The 23,154-nt window shown below is 47.3% G+C and overlaps 1 protein-coding gene across 2 annotated transcripts; it reads right to left on the bottom strand.

Moving 5' to 3' along the window:
* Window positions 1-964: 964 nt before the first annotated feature.
* Window positions 965-21,575, bottom strand: SSPN (sarcospan). 2 transcript variants are annotated; one of them, XM_088164713.1, is made up of 4 exons: window positions 21,041-21,575; window positions 10,356-10,442; window positions 4,981-5,280; window positions 965-1,712 (listed from the first exon to the last, which is right to left on the bottom strand). In XM_088164713.1, exons 1-4 carry the CDS (start codon window positions 21,362-21,364, stop codon window positions 1,638-1,640), a joined length of 786 nt encoding a protein of 261 aa, XP_088020839.1. In that variant the 5' UTR covers window positions 21,365-21,575; the 3' UTR covers window positions 965-1,637. The 2 variants fall into 2 exon arrangements, with proteins under 2 accessions (XP_088020839.1, XP_014744611.2); XM_014889125.2 differs by lacking the exon at window positions 965-1,712 and having other exon boundaries at window positions 4,259-5,280.
* Between the last annotated feature and the right edge of the window lie 1,579 nt (window positions 21,576-23,154).

Genomic DNA, 23,154 nt, shown 5'->3' with positions numbered 1-23,154 from the left:
GCATGGAGACCAGGTACCAGAACCAAAAAAAAAAGTACCCCAGTCTTTGTAAATGCAATCACTGTTCATTATATTTGGCTAGAGAGTCAATTTAGCAGAGGATAAATGCTACTGAGTAGTGGTTACTAGAGGCAGCCTTTTAGAGGAGGAACTGCAGAGACCTGAGGTGAGCTACCCCAAAATTGACCTTCTTGGAGCCCCTGCTGCAGGCGCTGCAGTCTGTGCGTGGCCACTCAGAAATGAACTGCTGAAGATGCTGCTGCCTGAGGGTCCAGCACCACCCGACGTGACACGGGACCTCAGAACAGCTCTGCCCTGCCTTGGGATTTATGTTACAGGCCAAGGAGGAGCCGAGATCCTGCACTGCAGCCACGGGAGCAGAGGGTTCCCGGTGCCTTAAGGAGGCCTGAGCTTGGCGCCCGGGCCTAAGCTGCTGTTGTTCCTCTGCACCTCCCTCGAATCCCCCTAAGCCAACACCCTCTGCTAAGACCGAAAAACATTTTCCAGACGCAAGCATGTGTACGTGTGTGGGTGGGTGGGGTGCAGGGGACTATGAAAATTTCAAGGCGAGGTATGACATCCTGGCTTTCTAAATATAGAGGACCTGAGCCGCGGCTCCTCTCACACGCTAGCAGCGTGCTTTCTCTTTCGAAAGGCCCCCAGAGCAAACATTGCACTGGCTGGGAGCGTGAAAAAAAAAAAAAGGGAGAAAAAAAAAAAAAACAAACCAAAACCAAACCCTAGAGTTGATTGCAGCTCTCGGCGCTGTTGCGCAGAGTTGTTTTTTAGGCAGAGCTCCAAGCGGTGCCCACGCAGAGCCGGCCGGGCCGGGCGGGCGCAGATGGCCGTCACATGAAGGCTGGTGGCAGCCCCAGCGTGGGGCCAGGCCCTGGCCGTGCTTCCCCTTCGCCCACCAGCCCCTGCCCTTCCAGGGGCAGCAGGGGAGGCCGAGGGCCACGAAGAATGTGACATTTTGGGTCCCCGCGTCTCGGTTCCCTTTTCGCTGCCGTTGCTGTCGCTTGGGTGTTTGCATAGCACGGAATCAAAATGCCTCAGAGCCAGAGGAAAGTGGTGGCTGCTGCTTGTCCTTGTAAAAACCCGAGCAGTTATCCATGCAGCACCATCGCTCTGTGTGTGCTCGGGGTGGAGGAGCAGGCGTGACACCAGAGGGTTATGGCCTTTGGAAAAGTTCTGCAGAACTGAATTTAATCGAGACTGATGATCTCTAAGGCAAGCTATAAAATCCAGCGGAGAGTTATATCCCAGTAATAGACCCTATTAGAGGGTCTAGCACAGTCTATAGAAAGGATCTCCTCTCTATTAAATTCTCTAGGGCTTGAGTTCTCATTTACACAAAGGGCCCTTTTAGCTGTGTAAAATGGCCATAAAGTAGGTGTAAAGATGATTGATGCCATCTTTACAACCCCTTTACACTGGGAAAACAGTGTAAAGTGGGCAGAGTGCAAATGAGAATCACACCTGGGTTTGTGAGAGTAAATTACATTGAGCTCTTCGCAAATTCTGTGTCCATAGAGGCTTAATCCTACCCCTTTCTGTGGAATTCACTTAGAAGATAAATTTCCCAGGCTTATAAAAAATTGTTTTCTTCTTCAATACCTCTGTCCTTTCCAAGCCTTTTAGTCCCAGTTTTTTTCCTGGTGCAGTCCATGTGGACTCTGACTCTGGGAAAAGGCTGGAGGTGTCTGGAAATGCTGTGGTAGGTGAAAATCCTTTAATTAGTACTTCCCCAAGTTCTTAATCCAAGCAAAATACACATTGTAAAATCATACCCGGGGGGAAACCAGTCCCTAAACCTTCTGTGTCTGTTTCTCCACCTCTCCTGTCCTGGTTTTATTCTCTTGGGATACACAAAAAGGAAATAAAGAAGTTTATCTTTGCTAGATGAAAATGCCCTGTATTTATTCATTAAGCATATAAACCACCAACAGAATACATGATGAATATTGCTTTGTTCCAGAGCAAAGGGTTAAGCTGCATGGTGCTGATTAGCAAATGGGATTTGTGGCTGGAAGTGGAGGGTGAGCTGATATGGAGGTGCACAGCTTGTTAAGAGGAGCAGGCTCTGTTATCCAGACCTCCCTTCTCCTGCCTGCTGAAGGCATTGACAGGAGCTCTGTGATCATCCCCACTGCATCTGCTGTGCTCCAGAGCAGCCCCAGCAAATCTCAGCCTGGAGCGAGCAGGTAGAGGCCAGGCATGGCCAGCCCAGCCCTTGGGAGTCCAGCACCTGGCAGGTGATGGAGACAGCGAGTGAAAAGTGTGGGTGAGGCAGAGGTCAGAGGATTAAGGAGACAAAGGGCAGCTCTGGTGGGAATATGGCTGGGCCAGGGCTGGAGCACTGCACACCAAGCTATGTCCTGAACAACAAGGATGTTGGGATGGGATGGGATGGGATGGGATGGGATGGGATGGGATGGGATGGGATGGGATGGGATGGGATGGGATGGGATGGGATGGGATGGGATGGGAAGCATTCCCTGCTCTGCCAGCAGAGCCTTCCTCTTGCTGTGCCAGCCATCAGTGCAGTGGTGAGGGTGGGAGGAGGCCCTAAAGCTCAGCTGTCATTCAGACTCCCTTTGATCCCTTTCCTGCTTCTTTTTATCTTCTGTGTGGAGAGAGGATCCTACATTTTTGGCTGGAGGGAGGGGCAGGTGCACAGAGGACCATCCAGGTAGGGGGAAGGTACATCCTCTGCCCTGAGCTTCCACCGAGAGCACAGCTGGGGGCTTGTGTGGGATGGGGGACAAACCTGAGCACATCACAAGGTGAGAGGCACCCCTGTGCACCCATCTCCAGGAAGGATGGCCCTGGCACAGGCCTGTGAGCACTGCTGGCAGCATGTTCCACCAGAGCTGTGGGAGATGGGCTGGTTCCTGCCAGATCCACAGGGATGGTCCCAAGGATGAGTCTGACATCACCAGCCCACCATCCTGCTCCTCTCCTGCCTCAGCTTGCCCCAGCAGTGCCTGGGAGGCAGACTGAGGTCTTTGGATGGGTGGTGACACGGGCACCCTTGCAAATGTGCTCTGCAGCCAGGCTTAGGGGTGGTTGTTACTTTTAGGTGCAATAAAAAAGATCATTTGGAAGCAGATCTTAAAAAGCCCTCATGTTCTGCAGCTCCTTGCTTTGTGGCTTGGCAGGGAGCACCTTGGTGATGCTATGTCTACTCCAGAGGCAATTTCCATGACTAAAACTACAGCCCCTACACCCAGCAGGGTTCTAGGTGGGCCACAGGAGACTTCACTTCACTGTGATCTTCTGACCCTGGAAGCTTGATGGTCTAGCCCTTGGGTGATGTGTGATCACCATATGGAAAACAGTTTTTTTGGTAGGATTAGAGCTCCTTTGACAACTAGGTTTTTGCCAATCTGGGTTTTTGACTTTTTGATGACTATTTGACTATTTTTGTTGCAAAAAGTTGACTGTTTTTTTTTTCTTTGAAGCCTTATATAAATTTCATTTGCTTCCTCCTAGCTAATGATTATGGCACAATTTTTCTAGCATGTGATTGCTCCACCCCACCTCAGAGACATCCTTGTTCTGGCTGGGATCGGGAAATCCCTCGTCATGGCAGGGTGTGAGCACCAGCTGGCTTGCTCCTGCACAGATATGGATCAGCAGGCAGTGCCAAATGCTGCCAATTAAGAACTGCTCCTAAATTTAGATGTCCATGCTGTGCAAGTGGAAATGGCAGTTCAAGGGGCAAACCAACATAGTTGTCTTGGTATAAGGTTAATAAGATGTAAAGCACTTCTAGAGCTGCTCTGTCAGGGTGAAAAAACATTGCTTGAATACACTTTGTTTTTCCATCCTCATTAAGAAATCATCATTCTGTTGCCCTCATCATTATCAAAGATGTCTCTGGGAGACTGGCAGTCTCTTCTTGCTTCCCTCCCTCCACCCCATTTTAAAAACATTCATTGTTGCAGGGATATATCTTTCAGGGCTTTTGGCCCAACTCCACTGCTGGTGTGTAAGGCTGATTGTCTTCAAAGGAGTTACACCAAAAATGCATTTGGCCTTTTGTGCTTGGAGTATAATTGGTGGAACTGGCTAAAATCCGGGTTTGTCAGCCTGCAATTAGAGCAATATGGACATAGTTTTCAACATGACTAGTGATTTAGGGTTCCTCTACCTTAGGAGTGCAACTCAAGGTTCCTTATACTGGTCTTTTCTTCCAAACGTCAGAAATCTGCTGAGGTCTCAAGCAGGGCTTACCAAAGAACCTTCCGTGAACTCACTTATATTTGTTGTTTATTAGTAATTGGATTAGGTACCTGTATCATTAATCGCTCTAAAAAGTTATATCTATTTTTTATATGGCAGCCATCAATATATTCATTTTGGTGTTGGTCTCAACCTGCACTGGAAGAGGTCCTGACCTCGCTCATTACTTTCCTGAATGTTAAATTCCCATCAGGTTAGTGTGGATTACATCCAGAGCACCAAGATATGATATATTCCCAAAGCATGTTCCCACTGATAGAATTAAGCAGTTTGGATCAGATCCTTATCTGGTAGAAATTGGCATAGCTTCTCTGAAGGCAAGAGGGAAATGGACCCTGTTTTGTAATGGCTGTAGCCCTGCAGATGAGTTCCCAAAGATTTTATCTATGGCTATTAGAGATGCTCTTCAGGGAGCATTTGTACAGCTGCATCTTTAGGACTCTGTGACCTCTAGCTCATCTCACAAGAGGCATTTTCTCAAGAGCAGCCGTGCGAAATGCTCCTAAAATGATTGAAAAATACACTCGCTAAAGCCGAGTGAGCATTTTCCCTCGTCCAACACCTTCCAAGCGCCCATCCCTCCGTAGTGGCTGTGGTGGCAGTCCCCATCCCCGACCAAACCCCCTGCCAGCCCATCCCTGGCCAAACCCCCTGCCAGCCCACACCCTACACTTGCTGCCCGGTGCCTTGGGTGGCCGTGAGAGGCTGGAAGCGAACGCCCACGTAGAAGACCTGGTATCGGTGCTTCCACACCACGAAGCACATCAGGAGGCACACCAGGGCTGCCACCAGGTTCAGAGCCATCTGCAGGAGGAGGTAGAGGCTGAGCAGGCTGGTCAGGCTGCTGCAGTCGGCCGTGTCCTGGTACACGAAGGTGCGGCCGAGGGGGTCCGCAGGGTCCAGCTTGCACTGGCAGGACTCCCGGATGGTGTCACACGTGAACTTGGTCAGCTGCAAGTAGTGGTGAGCAGCAAAAGCCACTGCCAAAACACAGGCAACCAGAGCCAGGGCACTCAGTAGAAAATACAGCAGCTGAAAGAAAGGGGGAAAAAAATAAAAAAAGAGGTAAAATGTCGCTGTTGAGGCGGACATGACATACAAATAGACACACTACATTTGAGAAGGCTGATGTCCCATTTATTACAACAGGTAGCTGTCTTTTATACCCTCTGCAAAGTTTATACTTTGTTCATTGGTTACAATAGATCAACACAACATAGATTGGTGTAAAACCATCTCCACCTCTGTTTTTCACAAAACTTTTCTAAAAAATACTTTTCCAAAAATACTTTTCCCAGCTGCAGGTTTTTTCTTGCTTATCTCCTTCTTCTCTTCTTGGTCTCCAGGCCAACGGCCTTGATAAGATTCCTTTCCAAAATAAACCTTATTCATTAACCCTCTCTGGATCACAGACCAGCTGTGAGCCCTCTTGCATAGTGAAATTCCATTTTCCAGCTTCATAGAGGCTGAGGAACACACAAGGAATGCAGCACGTGTACTTTGCAGGGAATGCACACCCTCAATGTACTGTCTGGAGGTTGGGTGCTTCAACAACTGCACGGCTCTTTATGATGAGGAGCTCAGCAGGTCATCTCAAGAACTTGCCTTGCATGTTTTATGCGAGCACTGCTTCACAATTTTGAGGCCTGGGGAGAGCATCAAGGAACTGTTGTGTCTGTACATCAAGAAGCTTTTTAGAGAGGGAGGGAGCACTTTCCTCTCCAGTCCTACCTGCATTGACAGGACTCAGGGTCATCAGCTGAGACAAATTAGTGCCTGGAAGCAGAGCTGAGCAGCCTGAGCCTTGGGCTGCAGTCTTACCCCAGGCTGTGCTGAGCTGGAGGTGTTTTTGAGACTTTGCTCGTGTGTTATTCTCAGTTTGCATGGCCAAAAAAATCTGATTTATACTTGCAAATCAGGCAGTGGGGTGGCTGATCTCTCGCTTGTGGCCCTGTGGATGCAGCCAGCCTGTTTGCTTCTCAGGTCCCCCTGTGGAATGGGAATGCAGATCTCCACAAAAAAGAGTGTGCTGTGCTCAGTCTGCTTCCAAAACCTGTCCCATAAGCATGGGGAAGTCTTCCACAGGCATGAAAGGACAGCAAACACCTCTTTTTTCCCAGTGCTACAGCGTGAGAAGGACAAGGGTCTGCTCGTCACCTCCAGTGCTCCTCACAACAGTGGCAGCTTAAAAATAGCGTGGCTTTTATCAAGGGTAGCTCTGCAGAGTCCACCCCCACAAACACATGGAAACTGGCAGCAAGTCAGAGCCTTTGACACTCCGGGATTCACCTGGGAGCTTTGGATACCAGCACATATGGACTTCCCTTTGCTTTTGATAGCTGGAACTGGCAGTTGCTGCACTGCGTGCAAAATATGTGTGAATGTATATTAAAATCATGTTCTGTGTTTAGCAAAAATTGCGTTTTTTGGTTCTGTTCAGCACTGTAAAAACATTTATTTTCCTTGGCGTCTTATCTGTCAGACACATGGCATGGTTGGGAATCTGTTATTTTAAACAGCAGCTTCTCTCTCTCTTTCTCTCTCTTAACCTCAATACTGCAAGTAAAATACCAATATAAGAGCATTTTTTATGACCTTGAAACTCCAAGTATGTATGTCTTGATAAAATTCACACTCCTGGTGTATTTGTCTTATATCTACAGTGTGAATCAATCTTCTGTTTGGTTGCCAGCTTGAAAAAAATATTTAGGATTATTTCAGGTCCTGAAGCACTATGTACATATCCCCCTCATATCACCAAACTCTTACTGAAAGATCTGAGTTTCCAAGACTTGGCTGCTATTAAATTTAATTACTTCCTCTGTGGCCTTGAACCAAGGGCAGCTTCAAAATGAGGGTGGCTCTTATTAAACACAATTACTTCTCCCCCTCAGCTTTCAAGGGAAGGGTCCATGGGAAAGGTAAAGCTGGGAAATGGGGCCACCTCCTCATGTGGAGCATACAGAAGATGGAGTGCTGCTGACTGATGGACCCCCTCCAAACCAAGATGTGGAAATTCAAAAGCCAATGGCACTGTTTTCAAAGATGGTGCAAATGTGTTCAATGGGGAAAACAGAAAATGTGCAAACCTTGCTTGTTCTGTGATATAGAGGTGCTGGTGGAAGTCCCTGGGTTCGCAGAAGACAGAATCAGGCCTCCCTAATAGATGAGAAACTAAGCCAAGACTACACCGTGTGCCTGATTCTCCCTTGGCAGGTATTTATTTAGCTGCCAGCTTCTAGCCAAAGGACACAACAGCCTAATCTATGCTCCAGGTACAGTAAGGGAGAATTTGTCTGTTGAGTTCCTAAAGGGAAGGAAGTCTCAGAATCTGGATAGACAGGCAGCTCTTTTGATAATCCTTGGAGGAGAAGGGAGATGCATGGGGGACACAGGGCAATTTCCAAAAAGCTTGTTATTCTCACAAGATGTTTGCAGAGGAATCTCTCTGCAAGCTGCTGAAAATGAACACGTTTCCAAATATTAAAGGTGAGCCAAATGCAAGCACTGCCTCTGAGGGAGCACGAGACAGTGAGTGCTGAGATTCTATCAGCAGATTAATCACATGCCAGACCTGGAGGCAACTTCAGCATCACAAATACAACTGTGTGGTGGGCTCTGCCCAGGAACCAGGACTTGCCACTGGAAAACTGTTTTTTAACAGCAGCTTCAGAGAGATAGGCACTGCAATTTCTGCTTAAATAGAAGGAGAAAAGGGAAGTGGGGAGACACAGTGTACGATGAGGTCAGAGCACGGCAGCTCATCCTCCTTCGTGTTCCCCATATGAGGAAGAGACATTTTAGCAATATTTACTGGCAATAGTTTTCCTCCGTGACTAAATTGAAATAAATAACAGGAAGATGGATGAAGTTCCTCATGGAAAAGGCTCCTCATAGTAATCAGAGGTGAAAGCAGAGGGGTTTGCAGAGGTGGCTCAGGAGCAGGAACTGTGGTGTGTCACGGCATGGGCTGGGTGTCACTGCCCCGGAGGGTGTCCTGGGGAGGACCACAGGGAGAGATCTGTCAAATGTCACACAGAGCCCAGGAAGCCCACAGGATGGCTCAAGATTTTCCAGTGTGTTGGTGTCCCCCTGAAGGGCACAGGCACCTCCTTTTGGGTGGCCTCCCTTTCTCAGGGACACATGGCGTGCTGTGGGTACCCACAGCAGTCTCGGGAAGGGACTTCTGCCGAAAGCAGTTCTCACACCTCCTTCTTTCACAGGATCCAGGGCTCATGCAAGTGTGAAATGAAAGAAGCAGCTGCCAAGAGGGAGGAAGGCAGAGAGGACTGCACAGGTCGCCTGTTTTCCACCCCGAGGGAGTTGGACAGAGGGTCACCTTGGGGGGGTCACACAAATCCCCCAGGTCTATGTGTGTGTGTGTGTGTCTGTGGCTCTCCTCTCACAGTGATCCTTGGGCTGTGCAAAGGAACTTAGGGTGCTTAATGCACTCCAGAGAAGTCCAGCCAAGATTTTCCTGTGGGATGATGCTTGGCTGATGGGAACCAGCCTCCAGTGTGAGGGCAAACCCTATAAGGTCAGTCGGAGCAGATTGGGCTGAACCCAACTGCAGTGCTTGATGAAGCATCAGGCCCTCAAGGAGAAAAGAGCAACCCTCTGAACAATCTGTCTCATGACTGCAATCTTGCATCCTCAGCCTTGTCATAGCTAATGCTCATTTTTAGTTCAGAGACAGCCTTTAAGTGAAATTCAAAGATTTGAGAAGTGATACTGGAGATGCAGATGAGTCCTGTGTGATCAAAGCCCTGGAGGAGAGTTTTAGCTCCTACTTTGTTAAAGTAGGTATGAGCCCTGCAGACAGAAGCCATTTGTCCCGTTATCCCAAACTGTGGGAAAACAGCTCCCAGCAGGGACATGAGACAGGAGAGGTGAACAGCCTGGGAATTATGGAGTTCTGTGGCACACTGCAATAGGAAATGTGGGAAGGGGGATTTTGGGGAGGAGGATGCCTTGGGTAAGCAACAGTCCATGGGCTACTGAGTGAACCAGGGAGATTTAAGCTCTAATTCTCCAGGTGACGAGGAATGGCCCATTTTACATCACCTCGGGAGCAATTCCAAAATGTCTGTTTTCCTATGGGGAACACATTTCTTACGGTCAGGGTGGGTGGCAGAGACATCTGAGCTGCCCAGCCCAACACGAGGGATAGATGACTCCCTTCCTGCCTGGATGCCAAACTCAATTTAATTGAAATTAAATTCAGGCAATAAAAAGCCTGGCGTGGCATCCCCCGCCCAGCCCAGTAACCTTCCTTGGAGGCAGAGAGGTGACAGAGGGGACAATGTAGAGGCAGCCACAGGGCAGGCACAATTGTTCTTCTCCCTTTCTTTTTTTTAAGTACGAGAGAAGCTCGAGAAAGACACAAAAGACACACCGGGGTCTAATTTCTAAAGGAGGATGGATGCCAGGGTTTCAAAAGCTGCTCCTTGCGTTTTGTTTCCTTCTGCCTTTTTCCAGTTAATAATTACTGTTATTTTGTGCTGCTTGCGTCGGTATTTTTCTCGGTTATTATGTGTCTGCAAAATATTAAGAGCCCTGAAAACTACAATAATAAGGAAAAATAGCCCAGGAAAAATGGTGTTAAAAACAAGCATTCTCAGCCTTGCTCTTCTAGTTGCTCACCAGTGTCAGCAAAGCAGTTTTGGAGAAAAGGGTGGGGTATGGTGCAGTTTCTGCAATGTTCAGATGGGAATTTGCTCTATGGGAGAATGCATGTCCCCATGCTTTCCAAAAACTTTCCCATTAAATATTAAAACTTGGTTTAAGTGGGCTCATTTTATGACACCCAACTTCTTATCTTGCTCACTGTCTCCACTTAATCTGTTTAAAATCTCTGAACACTTCCCAAATTATTCCAGCTTTGTATATATTCCTAAAACATGGTGAATATTATGGTATCTTCTGATTTGAAATGCTACTAGTTTCCCTTTTATAGGATACAGTTTCTTCCTTGGCTGCCTGGAAATTAACAGAAAACCATTCCTGCATTTCAGGTGTATTTTCACTTCTTTTCCCTGTAGCAACTTTTCTGATTACATTTAGTGACATGAGAAGCAAAAAAAAAAGTTTAAAAAATGTTAAGGTACCTTCACTGTGAACTGCGCACACGTCTTCTCATCAGGCTGGTACGAAATACAAAGCATAACAAATCCCACTAAGGCCACCACACAGACCTGCAAGGGAAGAGATGTAAAATGTGTCAAGGTTAACAAAACCCTACAAAACACATTTCCCCCCTCCCTCCAAGCCAAGACACATTTCTGTGTTTGCAGGACCATAACTCAAGAAGCAGTGTGGAAGAAAAGTCATCAAATACACAGCACAGCAACAGCCCCCAGGATGTGTGTTGAGTTTTTGCCCATAGAACCATCAAAAAAGAGCAGAAGGCTTCTGAAACTGGGCTTGCAAGCCCAAAGAGCACCATTCTATGTAGATCTGGGTGCTGATAGGGATTTTCTGTCACTCATGCAAGTTTTAAATCATTAAACCATGGCTGCCACTTGGTAAGAAGCAGCAGAGTTTATGGCAGAGGCTTTCACCCTCTTCTGGAGTGGACACCTTACTAAAGAAAATATCCACCTCCCTTGCAATCTGAAACTGTGTTTTAACCCTATGGCAGTAATTGCTGAAGGTTAAAAGTAATGTAAAACTATTTGCACACTTCTTTGTTCATTTAGCCATCTTTATCATTAATTCTGGATTAATCTGTAGGAGCAGGTAGACTCACAGGTTGGCATTTTCCAGGTAAGAAGGGAAGATCCTCCTCTGAGGAACTAGCCCAATAAATGTGATTTGCTTTTTTGTGTTTAGAAAACACAGTGTGTCCCCACACTGTGCTAAGCACTCCAGTCAAGTGCCCTCCTCTCCTACTTTTTGGAGGATCAGTGAGCAAACCTGCCAGGAGGACTCAGGAGCAGCAGACTGCTGCTTTTTGGCAGTTCTTCCCCTGGATAGAGGAGTTGGGTACCCAGGCTCCAGGTGAGGGCTCTCTGTGGATCTGGGCATGAGAGAGGCTGCTGGCAGCTGGAGCTGTGTTTGGAGGAATCTGCATGTTTGAGCTGCCTTGGAAAACAGGTGAGCTGATGGCATGCACATGTTTTTAAAGGACTCTTCAAATCACACCTTTAAGAGCCATTTTAGGTGTGGTGAGATACTTTCAGAGGTCCTCTCTACACCCAGTGCCAGGAGCCAGTTTTGCCTCCCTGCTAGGAGCACCTTGGTTATAAATGACACCTACTAAATTCTCAGTGACTACTGCAAGATCCTATTTTTTTTTTACTCCCTCCATTTTACTTCTGAAGTTTGGAAGAGTTGTCATTAATTTGAGGCTTTCTGCTTTCCTGGGGCAGTGGGATTTGCCCTCTTTGTCCAGAGCCACGTGTGAGCTGCCTTTGCCAGGGTGGGGCTATGCCATGGAGATGCCTGCAGGAGTGTGGGGCTCCATCACAGCCCCATCCCCACCTGCATGCCCTGGAAGTGCTCACATCTGGATTTCCAGCTCCACAGGGAGCTTGACCTGCAGTGAAAGATGTCCAGCTGTCCTTTTGGACAGCAATGGATAAACATGTTCTTTTATGACGTGTTGCAGAAAGTATCAAACCTTTTGCATCTGCATCGCTGGTGCAGGGCCCAAGACAGCAGCCCTGCAAAGGAGAAGTGCCTCCCAAACACTCACAGCCGTGTCCCTCAAGAACCTGGGTGATTAGTAGCACTTTTCCCCATGAAATATTATTTCATGTCATTTCAGCAGGACATGAATAGGAAGTATTGCCCGAGAACATTTCTAAAGAATGCGTCAGTATTATTTACTCCTTTCCATGTCATGTGTATTTATATTCTGGTCCTGTGACTTACACACGGCCTCCAATTTATTTGTTTCTTTCTTTTTATTGTTGACAGCCGTAGCTGACAGGGTTGTCTGGGGAAAAAAACAACCTTTCTTGTCAAAGGTCCTTCAGTGCTGGGGGTTTTTGCCCTGTAGTGCTTCTGTGTGACTCAACCATGTTTTATTTCTCAGGATTAATTGCCTATGTCCTTGGTCCCTTGCACTGTATATTAATCTTTTAATTCAATTAACATGCCCATAAAACTTAAATCTTAAGAGATCCTGTTGCAGATGATATCCAAATGATAAAACTCCCCCTGTGTCAGTAATGGCTGAAGGAGAGGACCTGCAGCAAAACTTAAAAAAAAAAAATTAAAAATGCTTTAACACTATCTTAACATCGCATCCCCAAAATTCATGATAAATCATAGGGGCTCCTTGCATCAAAGCTGGACCTAAGTATTTTCAGGATCTGGTGCTGAAGGATCTTGTTACGATATAATAAATCAGATTTGCTTTGCTTCAGCTACACTAGCAGGCATTTACACTTGTGTGGACTGAGGGCCAGATTTTCCTCCAGGTGACTGCCATGAGACATCATGGGACTGCTCCCTCTCCCTCCTTCCCCTCCCATTTAACCACAGAAGGCGACAGAGCTGCATTCATTTCCGAGGGCACACACCAGTGCTGGAATTTTCTCTCTGCCATCAAGTGCCTCGGACAACTTTTGCAAAACTCCTGCTGGCTTCACACGTGGCAGGATCAGACCTCCCTTTTCAGAAGGCTTCCCCTACAAAGGGCTATCAGTAAAAAGGAGCTCCATTCCTGCACATGCTTTCTAAAGGTCCTCTGGGATGTAAATAATATACTCAGGGACACTTGAAGAGGCACATTTGCAGAGAGGTATTTATAAAGGATTACACTGGGTCAGGATTCCGGCAAGTCTTGGCCAGGATATTTCGGAAAGCTTAAGTATTTTTTTTTGTAACAATACAGTAACTTTTTTTTTTTTTTTTCCAACCAGAGATGTGTGTTTTTCTAAGTGTCAGTAAAAAAATAATGTGGCTGAGAATTATGACCCACATATGTTTAACATTTCAGTTCTTTAAAGGTAAATTCACTCCTTGGAGGAAACCAAAGCGTGGAACGTTTATATAGGAAACAGCTCTATGCTGCTATTTTATACATTATTAATAGATCAGCTTTGAATTACACCTGTGAAGTGTAACAGAATAACTATAAAAATCCACTGGTAAGTATTTTTAGGAGCCTCTAAGTAACTATAACAGCTGCGGGCATGTTACAGGTGCTGTTAATGCTGATTGCTAAGCAGCATTAGGTAATCCTGCATCCTGGTGCTGCAACAGCCACGGCCACATCCCAGTGTGAAGCACACATTTCCCATGCCTTATTGACTGAGCACACAACATAAAATGCAATTGAATCCACTTCAGCACGTGCTTGCCACCAATCGATGTGCATTTGTTACACAAATAAAACAGATTCTCTGAGACCTGCAGGACAGCACTTAATTAGATCAGCTCTGGTCAACTGTTATCCAGAAATCCAGGAATTTGCATTTCTGTGCATATTTCAACTCGAGTTTATTTCAAGATCCTACTTCAAAATTTCCATATGGACTAACACACCCCTTGCTGAATAGGTAGTGACGTGAAAGGTTATCCAAGGGAAGAATTTAATTTTGGAAAGCGCTGCCTAGAAAAAGACCCAAATGTGATGCAGAAGTATTTAGGAAAGGTAAAGATTTCATTTTGCTCAAGGCATACCCTGTGAAATCCCCCCAGTTCACAACCCAGGAGAACAGCTATTTACTAACATTAGCTGAAGAACTTAAATATTTAGGCTGTACAAAAATTTTAATAATGTTTCTTTTTGGGTGGAAGCAGTAGACATTCCTCTCATTGGGCAGGAACACCTCAGGGCTGAAGAATGACTTAAGAATTATTGTTTTTTAAAGCCATAATGAAAATAGGAGGAAAAATTTTCCACGTTGCTCCCACCCCAAAAAGAACAGGAACCTGTTGTCATGTTATCCCATCTGCTCCTGCTAGGATTCAGCACAAGGTGTACGAGGAGCACAAGGACACCACGTGGCAGGGATGAGGAAGGTTGTGTGTAATTAGGGGAAATATGAACATGTAGGGCACAAATTTCCTCTGTGGTTTGCACTCATTATCTTTGCACGCTGACATATTCATGTGGTTTGCTTTATTCCGACAGATTTCAAAACCACAGATTGCTCTAATCTGTCTCCATCTCTCACTTGTATGCTTGTGAAACTGGTTTTCCTTTTGTTATTGCTACAATTTTAGCCCAAATGTAAAATAGGTGGTTTTCTCTAGCGAACTACCTCCTACCCAGAGCATCTTGAAAACCTTGGCTGGTAAAGTAGGAGGGTTGGGAACATCCACCAAGAAATGAAGGCAGGAGACAAAAACCTGGCTCTAAGGAGCACCTTGGCTCAGTGCCACATCACAAGGCAAGCGCTGCAAACACAAAGACACAGTACAGCTCTTTATATGGGGGCTTCGTTAGCAAGAACCTCCTGCCACAGTTTTTAGGGGCAGAAAGCAAACACACAGCAGGACAAAACCTCTCCCAGGTACAGCTTGCAATGCCACACAGCACTGCTGAGCCCCACAGGAGGACTCCTCCTATTTAATAAGAATGTTAACTCAAACTTCAGGAGTTGCTGTTAATAGAATTAAGAAGGTATTTCCATTATGGACAAGTTATTTTGTAGTTGCTCACTTGGAGACACTGGGGATCTTTCTGTTTTTAGAGACACAGGTAAAGAATGATCTCTTGCAAACATCTCTGGAGTTTCTGGCTCTCCCTCACAGGTGATACTTGGCTTGATGGTTCTCCCACCTTATCAGATACAGCAAGATTTAGCTCCTGTCTACACCTTTGGAGAAGCCACTTTATCCACCAAACATAGCTCTCCCATTGGAGAGTGATTTTGATCCAGAGAAGAACCTGTCCCTGTTGGCTTTGCCATTATAAACCTGGACCACCTCTGGTGCCAGACATCTCTAGAGGCTGTTGCAGACAGCAGCACTGAAGTTCATTTTCTTTATGAGGTTGGAGGAAGCTGTGATGAAAGTGGGTGCTGCAGGCAGCTTTCACTGCCAGCTTTCATCAGCCTCAGGTCAGCCTGGGTCTCACTGTCACATGAAAGAAAAGGGCCAGTCTGGAGCACAGAGGTACTGTGTCCAAATTTGGTTTTACCCCTTATAGACTTCTTATTGAATTTAAAGACAGTTTAGTTGCTTATAAGTTACTTCCAGAAATAATAGCAATAATAATAATAATAATAATGGCAAACATGTACACTGTGGTTGCAGGCAAAGGCCATAATCATCTAGGAAGTCACTCTTTTAGCAGCCATAAACCCCACAATAAGTCCAACCCTGCCCCACCTACAGAATGAAATAATGATATCTTTACCACAGGCCCCTTCAAGCCATGCCATAACACATCCACAAGTTTCTCTTAAATCATTTAAAGTCATCAAAACCCTGTAGAAGCATACACAATCAAATGAAATGCTCTTTTTTCCATAATGATCTTTGCTGTTTAGGTCAGTTGCTCATCACTTGTGCTAAGGTAAGATTTAATTCCCCCAGCAAAGGCTAGGATCACTTACACAGTCAGGAGCTGCAGCAGCAGTCCATTGCTGCTGTTAAGCCAGAAATACAGTCCTGGCTGAACAAACGCCTCAGGGGTCAAAAAAAAATAAAACAAAATTAAGAGTTCACAGAGCCAGCAGTGATTTTCAGCCTGAGAAGTGCAGCATGGTTGAGAGCACTCGTGAACAGCACTCGTGGTTTGGGGTGTGCCTGTGACCATGAAAACCATCATCTCCATAGCCACAAGGCTACCCAAGCCGGGGAAATCTGTTTGATATCCCTTTCCAAATTTTACCTAGGCTTTTTGCAAAAATTCTAGCCAGGAATTCTGCAGTTAAACCGTGGGCTAAGCCACAGGGGGCTCCAGGATTGGACCAGCCCCTGGCCAGGTCTCAGACACACCTCAGGTGTGCAGTTACATTCTCAAACCATTCCTTCAGAATATTTGAACGTTTCTCCCCATCAAAGTTTTCCACTCTACACCTGAGCAAAACAATCAGTTAATCAGTGCATAGTTACTATTGGAAGAGAATGAGATTTGATGGCAGAGGGTTCTGAAGAGTCCTGCTCTGGTGCTACACACGGCTCTAAACAAAATTAAACAAACACTGGCCTCGTCTTCAAGGCAGTCCTCCCTCAAACTTTTGATGTTTGCCCATGGCTAATTGATGCTAGCCTGTACCAAGAAAATACGGATGCCTGCATGGCTTTTTGATGGCTACTTTGATGGCATCAGGTTTTAAGAGTCACATTCTGTTAGAAATTGAAAACGGTTTAAGTTAAAAACAAGCAAAAGTTATAGAGACATAAACATTTCTGACTCCAGGTAAAGGAAGGTCGATTAAGCTGCTTTTTCAGCTAAAAGCGTGCCTGACTTTTGCACCACACAGCCCCACACCAGCCTCACTTCCACCAGGGCAGAGAAGCCGATGCTTGAGCGCTGATGCCAAAAAGCCACAAGCCACAGCCACCCCTTGAGTAAAGCTCAGGGATCCTCTGGTCTGGGGAAACATTTGGGGAGATGGAAAAGGGCTGGAGCAGGGAGAAGTGTCAGAGCTTCTGGGCTGTGGTCTCAGCCCATGGCAGATTTTTTTGGGATGCTTTTTGCAATAAAATCAGTGATAGCTGGAGCCACAGTTTCTGCCTTGAGCTGCTCGTGAATCAGATTTTTTCAAATGTTTATAAAAGTCCTAATTTTATGAACATCTATACATGTACATTTAAAATAACTTCCTGACAGAAATAATAAACACCCTGGATAATCATTTCTGATGAGCACTTCTGTAACTTTCTTAACTCCCTGAGTCTGCAAAACAGGGCTGAAAAGGGAGCTTGCCCATGAAAACCCTGATACTCTCCACTTTTGATCACAGTGGAAATAATCTAAAGTAGGTTTTTCAAGGAGAAATACATCGTTACTTCTTCTGGGTGTCAAAAGGCCACAAGCTAATGAAAAAGAATGTAAAGGATACCATTAATATCTACTGTCTCTGCAATGCTTTTCATCCCAGGATCTCAAAGCAAGGGGTGACGGATGGCCACTATTAACCCCACTTTGCAGGGGAAATAACAAAGTCTCAGCAAGGTTAAGTAACTTGCCCAAACCTATGCACCAAGCCAGTGGCAAGACACAGGAAAAAATACAGCCCTGCACTCGTGAGTGGGTTTGTGAAGAGTTTGTCCAAGCTCCTGCAAAGCAGCAAGAAGGAAATCACTGCCAGGGAGTCCAGCCTGCAGTTTGTGGAGCTCAGGACAGGCAACTGCCTCAGACCTGGGCACCTTCACTGTAACTGGCTCCAGGGAAGTGAAACAAATGCTACCCTGACTACTTTAAACTGCATTTATCCACCTGTCCTTAGCAATGGGGGAGAGGCTTTTTACGGGGAATAAATTGCTGAAGCTGAAGTGGTAAATCCCATAGGTTCTGCCGTTTCTGTCCATAAAATTTTCCTTTGGTTTCTGACGCATGCCCCACACATTTTGGACTAAATGCATTTTGGTTTTAACTGGGTTTTAACTGGTTTTCATGCTCTTGGTGCAATGCAAGCTGCATCGTTTCCTTCTGCAGGGGCTCAGGAGGGAAGGGAGCCCGGCAGGCTTGGAGCCCTCCTCCACTCCCTGTCAGAGGATCACTGGCCACATTTATTCCCCAGGATGGTGATCCCAATCCCTGGCCTGCTCCAGCCTCACAAACCTACACAGTCATCTTTTGAACCCATTTAATTCAGACTGCCTTGCCTGGTTTTCCTCGCTAGTATTTTCCACTGGCAACTCCTCCAAAAACAGTTCCTTTCCATTCATGGTAATGCACTGAAGCACTTGATTTTTACCAAGGAATGGTGTCACTATTTTGCCACTAATAAAGAAGAAAAAAAACCAGCCTTGAATCAATCAGGATCTATTTAACACATTAACAATTTTCCTTCATTTTTCTGTCATCCTGCATTAACAGCCGTGGGGTCAAATCCAGCCTGGTGTAATTCCAAAGGAGTAACACCAGGAATGAGCTTCACCCATTATATCTAATGTTGCTAAAAAGGTCTCGATAATAGATTTTTTAAGTTCTTGATTCAGAATACTAATCAAGTATTCCTTTAAAAAGAGCACTTGAGTGGGATGCTACTAAAACAAATATGCTCTGGTATTTTACACCACATCTTTCTGTCCTGTTGCTCATTTCTGTGTGAATATATGAGTTTTGGGAAGTCACTTTCTGCCATGAGGTTTGTTCTTGAGCAGCACATGGGTCATCCATCCCCTATCTAACACCTTCCATGCAGCCCAAAAACCAGTCCACAGGACATCTTAGCCAAGGGTTTTCCTTCATGGTCCAGTTTTCCCCAGCTCTCCAGAGGCCAATCCTGGGCACAGTCCCCACCACAGCTCATGCTGTGACTGCACACCTGGAATTTCCAGCTCAGCAGCTTCTGGCCATCTCCTCCTGAATGTCCCAGTGGGCACCAAGTCCCTCCACGGAGACACCACAGCACAGGAACAAAGTAAGTGCAGCACTGTGTGGCACCTCCTGCATTTTGCCCCCCAGATGTGCTCTGCACTGCTCCTGTGGTACCACAGCCAGTGCTCCACACTGGGGCTGCCCCACCACTTCATCCTCTCCTTTCCACTTCCCTCTGACCTGGTTCCAGATCCCTCCTTCCCTTCTGCTCTGGGCTGAGGGTACAGGAGCACAGCGTGGTCACCCAGGAGCCTGCCCAGCCACGTGCCCCCAGCAGACAGTCCCTGTCATCACCCTGGGGATAAACAGAGGGGCACCAAAAGCCAATTTGAGCCAGGGAGGAATGAAACCACCAGCTCGAGTGTGCTGGTGACTCACCAGAGTCCCCCAGGTGAGAGTCACCATCTGACTCAGAGTGTGGGTGCAGTCACCCTTCCCCGTGGGGCAGCTCCTGCCCACAGCCAGGACATCCTGCAACGTGAACCAAAAACCTCCCCCAGTCCCAGGAAATGTTTCCCCAGGGATTACCCTGGCTGGTGATTGCAAAACATGACCACTAACCACAGCTGAGAGCTGAGTCTTGCTCGGAGTCGGGAATGAGCTCAGGAACACACATGGAGAATTATTCCTGATTTTCAAGGGGGGAGCTCTGAAAGTGACTGAGATTTGTCTCATGTGGGCATCTAAATGTCACTACTGCTGGCAGTTGCTGCTAAAAACAACGGGGGTTAGAGCTCTGTTTTCAGAAAGCAGCGACTTTGGTGGGGTTTCAGGCCTCCCCAAGGGAGGCCAGCCATTTGTGGATGTCTCAGATGAATGCTACTTGGGCACTGATGACATTCACACGGGCCAGGGGCTGCTTCCTGGCATTTCTCATATCCCTGGATGTACATTAGTTCAGTCCAGCTCACTCTTTCCCCAGCTTTTTCTAGTGAAAAAGTTATTTCAAATCTGTGATAGCAACAGTGCTGTCTGGAAAAGACATAATCTGACCTCCAGAATCCTCAAAATAAACAGGAGGCGTGAACATGCCACATATTGCTATTTTATCATCTGTATTCTCCCCTGGTTTGTAACGGCCAAAACTTCCCAGGAGGAAATTCCTTCTCCAAGCAAGGGCAGGCTCCTGCTCCACAAACCACCACTAAACTCTTGGATACCTCTTCAGTCAGAAGAGAAACATGAAGAGATGAGTCAGAGGAGCAATTCCTCTGGGAGCCCAGGCCCTGCTCCTTCCACTCTCTGAAGGGATGCCCAGCAGGATTAATACAGCAAACCCCAATCAGTTCAGATGCTCAGATAATCTTCTAACAACAAATTACATTTACAGAAGATGCTCCCATAGCTGCTCAGGGCTTTGAGAAATCTTTTCTCTAAGTACCTAAACACAAATTTATTTGCTGGGAATTCTTACAGTCTAACAATACCCAGCACTGTGCTAACACATCAGGGCATATTTTCAGGGCATATTTTCCTGAAATCTGTTTCCTAAGGAAGAAACCTGCATGCTCCATTATATCCTTGGCCTATCCCAAGCTCATAATCACTGACCTTGTCCCTCCACAGGTAAACCTCATGTCCCCAAACCCACAGCCAGCAGAGTCACAGCACGGATGCCACCACCCACCCTGTCCCCACCTCCAGGTTCCCCAGCAGGGATGGCTCTGATTTACACCCAGCAGGACACTGCCCTCTCCCAGTCCCCATAGCCCACGCAGCGAGGCTGGCATGTCGCTGCAAAGTGACTTGGCAGGAGCCACCAGCAGGCCCTGGGAAGGGCTCCCTGTCCCTGCCACATCCACCAGTGCCATCCCCTTCCCCATGGCCACGTGCAGACAGGAGCAGCAGCAGGAACAGGGTTAAATCCCAGCAGTTCTCCAGCACAGCACAGCGAGGAAGCTCCAGAGACAGACATTGCTCTCCTCGCCCAGCTCAAAGTTGCAAGTTACAGAGTTATGTTCTCATTTCCAAAACCTGATGGTTATGGTTTGGTGGGCAAAGAGGATAGGCAGTGTAAGAAATTAACTTTTTTTTCAGCATCACCAGGCAGGAGTTCACTGCAGAGCACAAGCTAATACATACATCCAGTGAGCAGCAACCCTGTATTTTATTTCAGGTCTGTTGGGTATTGCAGGGAAGAATACGAAAGGCTCTGTTATTTTGCAGGAGCAGTTTTCCTTGGGAAAGTACAGCCAGACACTTAATCCCAGGAATATTTATAGTTAGCATAACTCAAATGGTGTTGTGCATGCAGTTGGTTAGTCTAAAGTGGAGCGTCATGCAGCTTGCATTAATGCTGGCAAAGGCACTTTATGGAGAAACAGACTTTATGCTTACAATTATCCCAGCCCAATATGGAGTGTCTCTGACTAGCAGAGAGGAACTGATGCCTGCCATAAGGAAGCCCAGCACTGTTACAGAGGTGCCTAACGCCAGCTGCAGCAACGCAAACAGCAGCGGGAACCGGCAGCCACAACAAGTGTGGGATTCCTCCTCCTGGCCACTTTTGGGATCCCCCTTAGCTTTCTTCTGCTTCTTCTTCTTTTTCATCGCGGACTCCTGCGTCGAGTCGGTGCTTTTCTCGCCTCCGGGTGCCTTCCCTGTCTGGCTCTGGCTATTCGGGGACGTGCTGTGCCGGGATTTCTCCTCCTTCTTTCCCATACCGGCGGACTTCGGGTTTTCCCGTGCGTGTTTGTGCGCGCACGCAGACGGGGGTGCGAGTTTTCTGCCCCCCAAAAGCTTCGCTTTGTGCCGGCTGACTTGTTCCTGGTATTTGAATCAAGGAGGCTGAACAAATATGGAAAACATTTGGAAGCAGATTGTCAGAGCTCCGAAATGCCACATATAGCCCGGAGAAGGGGGGGATGCGAGGGGGGTAGCGCACTGCCAACGCGCGGGCGCCGGCTGCGCGCACAGGGATGGGCGGGTGCGCTCACACGGCTCCACAGGTGCGAGCGCACCTCCGGCGCCCGGGGACGAGCAAACAGCAGGGCAGGAATTCCGCATTCAGGGAACAGCAGGGGAATCTGCCTCGCCAGGGAGCCGGGAGCACTGCAGTGCCTGAGCAGGGAGCAGGCAGGTAGGAGCCCATGGCACCGTGGCTCCCCTGTGGCTACCGGCAGGCAGAGCGTGGCTAGGGGCAGGCACGCAGCACCGTGCCCATCCCACACTTTAAATAGGTGCGTCCCAGGGGGAGGGAGCTGATGGCGCGTACGGGAAGTGCGAAATTAATACAAATGAAAATATTAGTTAATGTCCTGGGGAGCCAAAAGAGATCCTGTCTCTTCCTAAAAGCACAGCTAGGCATGTTTAATGGTGAGGCAGACAGGGATCAGCAGTGAGGACTGGTGCTTCTGGGCAGGCAGTGGTAGAACACGGAGTGAACATCTGCTGAGCGTGTTTCCAGGGCTGCAAGTTATCCACACCTGGAAGATTGTTTGTGTTACCTAAAAGACAGAGGGATGTCTTATTGTGGACATGTGCTCACTACACTTTGTCCATATGTGGGCTCAGGCTGGTGCTTGGACACAGCAAAGCAACAGAAGTGAGTATTTCTCTGAAATACTCAGAAATTGCACTGTAGCTGAATCCAGCACTGGGAGCCCTCTCAGACACTGGAGGGGCTCAGCCGTGGAGGTGCCAGCAGGACTGGGGGCTACAGAGACTGAACCGTGGCTCTGTGCAGAGCTGGGTGCTGAGCAGTGCTGTGCTGGGGCTGTGCCTGAGTTCAGCCAGGCCACGGTCCACAAATCCTGCAAGGGAAGACCAGGGGAAGCAAGGAGGCAGTGGGAAGCTTGTGCTTAGCTCAGGCCCGAGGAACTACTCAAAAGCTTAGGGGTAAACAGGTGCTGAAATGCTTTGCTGGCCCGGGGCCGAGTGTTCAGAGCCTGATTCACGGCACCTCTCCTCCGTGCAGCTCCCCAGTGGCACAGGGACACCCTGAGGACACGAGGGCTTGTGCTGCTGCCCCACAGACACCAAAGAGAGAACCTCAAATGGACCAGCCAGCTCTGACCCCACCACAGGGCTGTTGCAGCTCTTTTCCTTTCCCACAGAAGCAGACAGCAGGAGCAAAGTGTTGGGAGGAGTGGGGCAGGTGGAAAGAAGACATCAGAGACTGGAGAAATCCCCACCAAAATTGCCTTTGGGTGTGGCAGAGCAGTTCAGCTGGGATTGGCCAAAATGGTGAGGTACTCAGAGAGGATCTTACACATGCTGGTATAGCATCGAGGAAATATTTCCTCTGACACACACTGGCAGTGCCTTCTGAGAAACTACTCTATTTCCAGCTCTTTATGGCATTTAACAGCAATGAACTGTATCCTCTGTATTAATAAATTATGATGTCACTTTGTTTTATGGATTAAGCAATATCCTCTTTGGTTATTTATAATACCAAACGGATGAAAGAAAACTAGAAACGAAGTGGTTTCAGATGCTTTCTGCACACA

This window comes from Sturnus vulgaris, chromosome 5, assembly GCF_052056855.1.
Source record: "Sturnus vulgaris isolate bStuVul1 chromosome 5, bStuVul1.hap1, whole genome shotgun sequence".
NCBI lineage: Eukaryota > Metazoa > Chordata > Aves > Passeriformes > Sturnidae > Sturnus > Sturnus vulgaris.
The sequence above is the reverse complement of the archived record's forward strand: the minus strand, read 5'-3'. Positions and strand labels throughout refer to the sequence as shown.